Source organism: Protobothrops mucrosquamatus, unplaced genomic scaffold (genome assembly GCF_001527695.2).
Source record: "Protobothrops mucrosquamatus isolate PMUCROS unplaced genomic scaffold, P.Mucros_1.0 scaffold213, whole genome shotgun sequence".
Lineage (NCBI taxonomy): Eukaryota > Metazoa > Chordata > Lepidosauria > Squamata > Viperidae > Protobothrops > Protobothrops mucrosquamatus.
The window spans coordinates 755,597-766,657 of NW_015386567.1; the positions used below are offsets into that span (position 1 = coordinate 755,597).

At 40.5% G+C, this 11,061-nt stretch overlaps 1 protein-coding gene across 1 annotated transcript in view; it reads left to right on the forward strand.

Annotated features, from left to right (window-relative positions):
• Nucleotides 1-3,793: 3,793 nt before the first annotated feature.
• The window catches only part of ZNF608 (zinc finger protein 608), an 84,062-nt gene continuing 76,794 nt past the window's right edge, over nucleotides 3,794-11,061 (forward strand). The window contains exon 1 of the mRNA XM_029283760.1: nucleotides 3,794-4,252. Coding sequence (XP_029139593.1) covers nucleotides 3,794-4,252 — 459 coding nt within the window. The remainder of the gene's footprint in view (nucleotides 4,253-11,061) is intronic.

Sequence of the window (11,061 nt, forward strand, 5' to 3'; positions counted from 1 at the left end):
TCTCATCTTGAGACTTCCCCTCCCCAGTCTCGACTAGTCTTGAGCCCGATTAGACTGAATTTCGTTGACTCCTGAAGATAAGGTCGTATCTCTTGATATTTCTTGATATTCTGACTAATTTGAAGGGGAATCGCTAGAAAACGAACGCCTGTTTGCTTTCCTTTTCCCTTTCTGCTGCCTGATCGGCTGATCGCGGCACAGCCACGAGGTTGGCTTGAGTCCAGCCGGTAGCCAGACAGACAAAGAGCGGACGCCATTTTCCGGTCACCAAGTGTGACCCTGGGCAAAAGGGGGAAGCATTCCTCCTTCTCCTTCCATTTCACCCCTCCCACAGGGATTTCCAGCCACAAGAGGAGAGCTTCCCACTAGCCAGCTGATCCGCGGGTAAATTTAAACCTCCCGCATTTCCTACGGCACCCTGTGAGCCGCGGAGGGCTGAGCACTTGCAGGCTTTTCTTCCGAAACTAGCCGAATCATCCGAGAATCAGCTGGTCTGCGGAGAGCCTTTAAACTCCGCGACTCTCTCCCGAAGATCAGCTGGTCCGTGGAGAATTGCAGCTCCGGTAGAGAGCTAGTCTTCAAAAGTTACCTGATTTGGCTCTGTTCTCAGACGCAAACGCAAACGGAGTTCAGCAGCCTGCAGGGAGCACTGCTGAGCTGCACAGGCAGAATATCTACCTCCAAGTGGTCTGAGGCCAGGGAATTGGAGTCAGACTTCCTTCCTTCTTCCTAGCCACGCCAATAATAATAAATAATAATAATAGTAATAGTAATAATAATGATGATGATGATGATGATGATGATGATGATGATGAAATTGATAAAGAGTTAAATCAATTATCAATTAATCCTGAATTAGCCTGAACTGAGAATCCCCTTCAGTCTTATAAATGGCAGATACAAACACAGCCCAAACAGCGCAGGAACCTTCCATCAGCAGCCCTCCTGCTCGTAAGAGACAGAGATCCTCCAAACAGGAAGTGGCTGGCAAGATCAAGGCCAAGGCAATCTCTGCAAAAAGGCCTTCCAAAGCTGCGGATAGAGAGGCTAAGTGATGACACCAGGCTCTAGAGAAACAATTTTCTCGAGCTGAAAGGAGGCAAAATTCCTCTGAGAATGAATTAGAGCCACCCAATTACAGGGAGAAGAAAATATTTGGCCCAAGGAAGCCTAGTCAGGACCCTCTGGAAGCAGAGGCCGATACGGAACAGGGGAATGGATCTCCCCTAAGCGAGGGGCCTGGAGATCTGGGTTCAGAATCAGGCACCCGTCGCTCAGACATTCATGGAGCAATATCTTCAGAGCACCTACAATCCCTGATATCTCAGGCTGTTGCACAGGCCATAGCCTCCTCAAGGCACCATTGTTCCAGAACAGGGTCTGTGGCTTCAAGGGGCGACTCCCTTTCCCAAGAGGAGGCCTCTGTATATCAAGACTCTATTTCCTCCTCTAGGTCCTCCAGAGGCAGGAGGGCTCCTGCGGAGGACCACGAGCTGACGGATCAGAAGCTGTCCAATGAAGAGAATATATCTCCAGATCCTCCTTCGTTTGTGGGCCTCTTTAACCCATCCTTATTCAAGACACTGCTGCACAAGGCCAGCAGCACTGCAAAGATCGAGAGGCCTCCGATTCCGCAGAAAGGACCTTCCACCGGTCCCTCAACCAGTAAGGTCACAAACAACGGGGTGTTCTCACAGCCCACTTATACCCAACATTTTGTTCCCTGCCCACCTCTCTTCTTTGATTCTGTTCAGAACAATATGGGGGCACGGGTTCCTTCCTCCCAATGGGGGGGACAGACAAGAAAATGTTCAACATAGACCCGGCGCTATCAGAGATAATAGAAGTGCCGACAGTAGATGAACCCATTGCAACCCTTTTTTCTCCACCCCTGATAGCCGGGGATGCAGCAGAGGCCCTGAAATCAGAAGATAAGAAGATGGACCTCACCTTCCGCAGGGCACACCAGGCCTCGGCGTGGGCGATCAAGGCAGGCATCACTACATCCTTTTTCGCCAGGACGTCACTACTCTGGCTGCGCCAACTCCAGACAAGTATTTCCCCAGAGGAGGAGAAAACTCACCAGAATTTAAGGGTAGTGGCGGCAGCGGAGCTCATGTCAGATTCCTCCTTACACGCGACCAACCTTTCCACCAGAGCAATAGCGTACAACACTGGTGCACGCAGACTGCTGTGGCTCAAGCATTGGAGAGCGGAGGCAAAGTGGCGTTTAGCAGCGGCACCCTATAAGGGCAGCCGGCTCTTTGGCATGGCGCTTGACCCTTATCTAATAGAAAACAAGGACAAACACAAGATTCTGGCCCATCTGACAAAGAAAATGGAGAGGACAGCTCCCTCCTATTCCCGCAGACCGTCCTTTTGATCTGATGTAGGCACGGAATAGGGGGCCTTTTCCCATCCCTATCAGCCCAGATCGGACCGGCAGAATGAGAGAAGCAGTAACAGGGACAGGTTCCGACAACAGTTCCAAGCAAAGTGGCCCTTTCGAGGAGCCAGGGGGCGTCTCTACCGCAGATCCAAGTGACGGGGGGCTCCCCCATTGGTGGCCGGCTAGCCCTTTTTGCTCACAAATGGCAAGCCACCACCACGGATCTTTGGGTCTTAAATACCATCAGATTTGGCCTATCACTGGAATTCCTCTCAACACCCCCGAACCGGTTCATCCCTTGCCCATCTCCAAGGGACCTGATCAAAAGGAACCTCATCAAGGAGGCCATCCAGCACCTCCTGGACATTCAGGCCATAGAACCGATAGAAAGAGATCAGTGGGGACAAGGTTTCTATTTCATCTTATTCATAGTCTCAAAGAGTTCGGGGGTGTGTGGAGAGCAATACTAGACCTAAAAAGTCTGAACAGGCACCTGGAATACAGAAAGTTCAAAATGCAATCCCTCCAATCAATATTAGCAAGCATCAGAAAGGGAGACCTTCTGACATCCATAGATCTGACGGAGGCCTACCTTCACATTCCCATACTTCCGGAGCACCGGAGGTTCCTCAGGTTCTACCACACGGGACAACATTTCCAATACAGGGCCCTGCCTTTTGGACTTTCCTCAGCTCCCAGGGTGTTCACAAAGGTACTGACAGCACTCGCCGCGTACCTGAGAACAATTCCGGTGCGCCTCCAATGCTACCTGGACGACATTCTCATCCAATCCTCGTCAGTCCAGACAGCACAGTCAGACCTGACACTGACCCTGACAACCCTTCAAGAGCAACGGTTTCTCAGTAAATTTCCAAAAGAGACAGACCGTTCCTTCGACCCACATCCTTCATCTGGAAGTGGTCATAGACACACAAAAATGCACGGTTCATCTTTCTCAAGACCGGCAATGCAGCATTCAAACCATGATCAGACTCATCCGAAGGAAACGAACCACGACACTGGCCACACTCTCGCAGTTGCTAGGGAAGATGGTGTCATGCCTCGCAATCGTGCCTTGGGCATGACTACACTCCAGGGATCTGCAGTGGTTCCTACTCCCATTTTAAAAAAAGGCGATAGGCTACTCAAACTGAAAGGTAAGGGTGCCACCAAGGGTCCTAAGGTCACTCCAGTGGTGGTCTTCCCCAGTGGTAAGAAAGGGACTCTTGTTCAGGGAAGTCAACTGAATCACCCTGACAACGGATGCCAGCCTATTCGGTTGGGGAGCGCACCTACAATCACTGCTAGCACAGGACCAATGGTCAAAGAAAGATCTAAGACACAACATAAACTGGCTGGAACTCAAGAGCCATACACCTAGCCCTTCGCCACTTTCGCAGCACAATGGCGCATCAACACGTTCTGATACTCACGGACAATGTGGCGGCCAAGGCACATGTCAACCGACAGGGAGGCACGCGATCCTTGGCTCTCATGACTGAAGCACAAGCACTAGGAATCTGGGCAGACAGCAACCCAGCCTCCATCAAGGCCGAGCACATTTCAGGAGAAGCAAATAATCAGGCAGACTCCCTGAGTAGGGCGATGATAGACCACTCAGAGTGGAGCCTGCACCCTGCTCTCTTCAGGGAGGCATCAGAGAGATTCGGCCGCCCAGTGCTGGACCTGTTTGCCAGCCCAAAGAATGCTCAGCTTCCGAGGTTCTTCTCCCGTTTTCCGACACCAGGAGCAGAGAGAGCAGATGCACTCGGAGGCCAATGGCCGAAAGGACTGCTGTATGCATTCCCACCACTCCCTCTGATACAAGCAACCATCAGAAAGATATTGCAGGAACAAGCAGAGGTGATACTCATTGCACCACACTGGCCAAGACGGCTGTAGTTTGCCGACCTCGTAAATCTTATTAAAAAAGGACTACTTGGTGTAGGAAGTTCTTGATATTTTTCAAAATCAGTATTTTCAATAGAAAGCCAGATATCGTGTTTGAGTTAAATAAACTATCAAGAAATATTCTGACTTAAGCGGAAATCTTGGCCATTTCAGCTAAGTTTGAGACTTTAACTACCCAATCTTCTATATTAGGTAAACCTTTCATTTTCCAATATTGAGCAATTAATAATCTTGCAGCCGTTATAAGATTTAACATCAACTCCACTTCTTTTGCATCCAAATCTTCCAAAATACCCAGCAAGAATATCTGTGGTTTAAACTTTATCTTTTTCTTAAAAATATTTTGGATATTCCACCAAATCTTAATCCAAAATACTTTAACCTCCTTACATGTCCACCACATATGAAAATACATTGCATCTACATTTCCACATCTCCCACATTTAGATTTCCGCTTATGTGAAGGATTACTTACAAGAAAGATATATATTGGTTTGGAGAAGATGGATTGATTATATTGAGTTGAAATATGGAACAAAAAAATACCATTTGGTTTTTGAATGAATTTTTGATTTTATTTATAACTATGTTAATTTGATGATATTCAATAACTGTATATTTGTTTTAAAAGAGAGTTAAAGGAAGTTATAGATTTGTTAGATTAATAGTTGATTAATATTAGTTAGATCATGATTATTATTATTTTATTGTTAATCCTGTGATTGGCTCTGGGAAGGAGGGGGGGAGGGATGGAGGGTTGGGTTTGGGGGGAGGGGGGATTTATATTGTAAAATTTTATAAAACTTTCAATAAAAAAAAGAAATATTCTGACTAAGAAAAAACACTAAACATTTTTAACGCCACATTTTAAAATTTTTATTAGAACTAATTTAATCCACATAATAATTTTATGAGTTATCACCAAGAATACCCTGGAATACCCAATAATATTTTTAGATTTCAGATGTTCTATGATACAAGTTTTTTTATAGGTAATGAGGTTCAAATGACAGTTTCCCTGGAACATTTCCTTTTTCTTTCAGACCAGGCCATTCTGGCTGATCCATGGATGAGCTACTGTGTTTCCCCGAAAATAAGACCCAACCAGAAAATAAGCCCTACTATGATTTTTCAGGATGCTCGTAATATAAGCTTCAGTTATGATTGTCAGCCAGACGGACACATTTAGTACCGTGTTTCCCCAAATATAAACCTTAATTGGAAAATAAGCCCTAATACGTTTGGGGGGGCAAAAAATTAATATAAGACCGGGTATTATTTTCAGGGAAAAATGGGTAGAAGTTTTCAAAAACAAAGTTGCAATTTTTAGACATGGCCTAGTCCTGAAAAATCAGGCGGGTTATCTAGTGTTTTCTGGAATGTTCTATCTCAAAATGATATGTTTTGTAGTTACATATAGTAGTAAAAGTGTTAAGATTTAAGCGTTGTTACTTTCTCAGCTCAATCCACCTCAAAGGGTGGTTGTGGGGAAAATAGGATGAGGAAAGAGTATTATGTACATTATGTTTGTCTCCTTGAGGTACTTATAAAGTAATAAAGGCAGTATAAAGATCTAATAAATAAAATTTCATTACAGTATTACTCTTATATACTGTATACTGAAATGAATCTCAGGAATCCTAGAAAAGGGTCCTAATAGGTCACATAGTAATTATCAAAAGGTAAGAAAGAGATGAATTTTTAATTGTCATCGAGTAACCATAACAAAAATAAATCCCTAGTGCTATGCATTAGTAAGTGGAGAAAAATGACTATCTTTCTCAACAGAGTTGAAATTTGCATGTTAAGAATCCTGATGGTTTTGTCTGCCACAAAAGTTACTCAATATCATATACATTTGCTTAAAATAATTGTGTAAGTGGAATAAAAATATGTAAATTCTGGAATAGGTGTTATAGTTTCTTGAGATTAAAAGAGGTTAAAATAAAGTTCTGATAATCTCATATTCTGTAGGAAAGAAGTGTAACTATACAGTCTGGAGTCACATTTTAACAATCGTTGGTTAACAGCGGTAGAATCTGTATAAATACTCATATTTATCCCAAATAGATATAACGTATTGCTTAATATAATAGTTAGCAAAATTGTGTAATTTTCAAAATGCACATCTCATTTTTGAATTTTTTAGGAACATTTAATTGAAGTGCTTAATTTTGTTTGGTTTTTTGCAATCTATAATACATAGTAAACAATGAAGGAATTTTACAGTTTTAAAAAAGGGCAATAATCGCATCTTACTGTATAATAGAATGATAAATTTACAAATATATTGATTTGAAAAAGAATTAAACTAGTATTTCAAAGGTGCTGTTCAAAAGGTAACTAAATTTTCTTGGTTTTTTTTCCTTGAAAACATTTCGCTTCTCATCCAAGAAGTTTCTTCAGTTCTGAAGAACTGAACTCACAAGTTAGCACATCCTTTTGTAACGTTTTGTTGATTCTAATAAAGACATTACTAAACTATTTTTTTGTTCATGAATTACATTTGGGTGTGTAAAAAAAAATCAGACAGATCATGCTTTTTTGAGAGGCAAAAATATATTTCACAGTCCTACATAGTTTTATATCTGGATGAATTTGTTGCTTTTAAATATCACAAGAACAAAATAATTAGAATCTGTGAACTTCTCCATTGGATTGTAGCCAAGCAGCCAGAGAAAAGAAGAAAAAGAGGAAAAAGATGAATCACTTTAATTGAACAGCAAATCATTTCTTTGCAGATTAAGACTTATTTGGTAGCCAAATCTTCTGGACAACTAGGTCAGCGGTTCTCAACCTATGGGTCGCGACCCCATTTGGGGTCGATCGATCATTTCACGGGGGTCGCCAAGCAAGGCTGTCCGCCATTTTTTTTTCCGCCATTTTTTCCCCTTTTCCGGCGGGTGCCTTACCTCCCTTGGGCTGGGCCAGCTGGTGGTCGGCCTGCTCCGTCTCTGCCGCTTGCCAGCTACGCCTTGGCCGGTGCAGGGGGCAGAACCACGCATGCGCGGCGCTCCCGGGCAGGGAAAGTCCTCGACTTACAACTGGTTGGGTAGTCCTCGACTTACGACCGGTTTAGTCCTCAACTTACGGTTGGTTTAGTCCTCGACTTACGACCGGTTGGGGGTCGCAGCATTAAAAAGGTTGAGAACCATTGAACTAGGTGAAAGAATGAGACTCTAAAGTTCAGGAAATGAACATCTGACTTTATAGTTTATGACATATTTTTGCTATTCTCACACACACACACACACACTTTGCAGAGGGACAAGGGGGAAGGGAAAATGGATTGTTTGATAGATAAGGCTGCAACACAATGTGCATATTTGAAAAAGAAACAAAAGATTTGAAGAAGAGAACTATCAGGCTCTGTTATCTGTCAGGAACGTGACTATTCTGGAGCATCATTGTTATAAGCAAATGGCGGTTGGCTCTTTGTTTTGCTTCAGTTGGAAAAAATAGAAACTAAGCCAATGAGGCATTGCTTCGAACCTGAACAAATATAATACATTTTGCTCAAGCCTGTCTTTCTTTACCCGAGTCTGTCATCAACAAAGAGATGGTAAAATTGCATAAGTTTGCCATTATTTCACTATTCTAAATAATTAGTGTATAGCAGCAGCTAATAAAAATATATGCAAACCATGTCAATCATTTTTCAATGGGAAAAAGGAGAGCTAGTTTTATTCTAGTTAGTGCTATATATATGTTACATTTTGGGCTCTTACCCGGAATAAATTATAATAACTTCAGTTCACAGTGGAAAGAATAAGGGCAGAATTATCCGTACATTATCCAAGGTGCTGCTAATTTAATCTTTAGTTACATAGAACAGGAATGGTTAGCTTATAGCTTGAATCTTGCTTTTATTTGTAATCCCAAAGCCCTTGCAACTTATACAGCTAAATTTTGATTTCCTAATAGTTTGGGCAGGAAACATACATATAGGTAGTCCTGGATTTATAATCCAGAATTGGGACTAGAATTTTAGCTGCTAAATAATGTCATTGAATTATCATGTGACTGGACCTGATTTTACAGCAGTTTTTACCACTATTGTTAAACAAATCAGATGGCCATTAAATGAATCATGTGGTCATTAAATGAATCCACCTTTTCCAAGTAGCTTTGCTTGTAGGAAGCCAGCAGGAAGGTTGAAATCATGATCATGTGACCCTAAAATTCTGCAATTGTTGTAAATGTGAGCTGGTTACCAATCTCCCAAATTGTGATCACATGACTGCAGGAATGGTGCAGTGGTAGTAACTTTGAAGATGGGTTGTAAGTCAGTTATTCTGAGACTATCAGAACTTTGAACCATTGTTAAATGAACAGTCATAAGTCAAGGACTATCTGCAAGATAGGCTTTATAGAGTATTAAAACCTGAAAACAATTGTATTTATTTATTGTAATGCAGAATTCCTGCATTACAATAAATAAATACATTTTCCTTCTGCAATTGCTTATTTGCTAGCATTTAAATGTATTGACTTGTACATAGATAACTGCTGTTTATCTCAGGCAATTGCAGGTGTCCACCAACTTTGTATAGGTAATTTTCATGTCTATTTTTCCATATAGTATAACTTAAAATTAATTTATATGTTTGTTGTGCTAAGTACTACAAAATATATTTTAATGTTGCATAATGTCTGGAGATGCATAGTAGCAACATAGAATAACAATATGGTTAAATTTGATTCCAGGCTTTATGTTCACATTCCAAGACAAAATAAGTTTCCTCATTGGTTGTGGTGAAAAGAAAAACTTTCCCTATGTAGATATTAAGCATTTTTTGTGTCAGATGATTTCATGATCAGTGAACTTCCTTCAGTTACAAAATATTTAATAATCTGGATAAGAGACTACAATTGTCACCCATTCAATTCTCATAAGCAAGTTTCTGCTGATCTCAGTGGGAATTATTTTTATGCAAGTGAGAGAAGGATAGCAGCCTATGAATTAGGTGATTGTATCATAGTTAGCTCTTTAGTTGCCATGCTGTGTTCTGCCCTACCCACTGTGCAGGCAACTGGAACAGCACTATGAGATGAGATTTCCCTACTGTGAAATCAGGAAGCTTTACCAGCCACTGAAAGCTCTCTCTCTCTCTCTTTTTGTTATAGTTACTGCAGTTCATAAAAGAACTAAAAAAATACATACAAGCAATAATTTTCTGCATAGTAGTTTCAGTCATTAAAGATAATTCATTATCAAAGTAATGTTAAGCATTTCACTGTATAATATTTCTTGCAGTGATTTTGTGCAATCTTTATTTTTCTAATACTGTTTTTCAAAACAATAACAAGTCATGCATGGGAATATGAGACCACCATGACTAAATTAGGGATGGTTCTGAATCTTAGACCTAGCATGAGAAATGAATATTTATTTAGAATGTAATGGTATTCATGTGTGAGGCTTTCTTGCCTCTAAAAGAAACAAGCCTCTTTCTCATGCAAAACTGAATTCTTCTTCCATTAGTAGTATTCTCTTAAGTAAAATTCCATAATATATTAAATAATAAATAGTATCTGTAGACATTTTTGAAGCATGACTCCTTACGGTATGTTGCATAATATAATTTTTCAGCTCACCCTGGCAGTTTGTAATTGAGAGATGATACATACAAAACTTGGAATCTTTTGGCTTGACACTTCCAAGATGGCATTTTTTCCCTTTCTCAGACAAGTGCATTCCAGTCTCACCAAATAAATCCAGTTTAAACTCTTGGTGACATAGTTATATCACAAAATTGATGGGTAGCTGGAACATAGCCAGTAAAACTAAGGCAACAAAACTAAGGTTATGTTCAAGAAGTTCCTTTATATGAATAGGGGTAGCAGATTCACTTATCTCATAAAGGGGAAGGAAAAAAAGACAGCATAATAAATATGGCAGAGTAGGGTTGTACAAACCATTCAGAATAATTGTTTCACAAAGCATGTTAGAACAGTTGAATCGCTTCTCTTTAGAACATTAAAGCAGCCTTGTCTTTTGAAACACAATTTACTATCCTGCTTTAAGTTTTGTGTAAATGCTTGTCTTTATATTGCCATGTTGTTTCTCTGACATACTATATATAGGTATATAGCTAAGTTTCTCTTATGTATTTGATGGAAGTTTCATTTTTTGGTCTTGTTTATGAGTTTTATCAAGATGTTAAATATATCGCACCCAAATTTAATCAACGATGAGAAACTTGTGACCTATAGAAACATTTTGAATACTGAAGGGAAATTACAAACTAAACAAGAATTGGAAGAACAGGGCATTGAGCTATCATGGTGGCCACACTTGCAAATGAAAATGAGATACGAAAAAGATGCCAAAACATATGGTTTTTATAAAGACCAAACAGTGTTTGACCAGATACTATTGTTATCAGATGAAAAATTGATTAAGAAACTCTATAAATTTTTGTTAAACTTGAAGATGGAAGATGAACAAGTTAAAGAAACAATGATAACTTGGGCAAAAAACTTTGGGCACAATGTAGGATTAGAAAAATGGCAAAACTTGTGGGAAAGAAACTATAAAATAACAAGGGCAGCTACTTATTATATATATATATATATATATATATATATATATATATATATGTTTTCTGAGGTTTTCGCGGGTGTTTGTATGTAGGTCTTTAGTTATTCGGGTTTTCTCCCGCGTAGAATTAAAAGTACCTTGGCGACGTTTCGACGAAGTCACATTCGTCATCTTCAGGCTGGTGTCTTCAGCTTCGTGCTTCTAAGAGTGGTGTGTG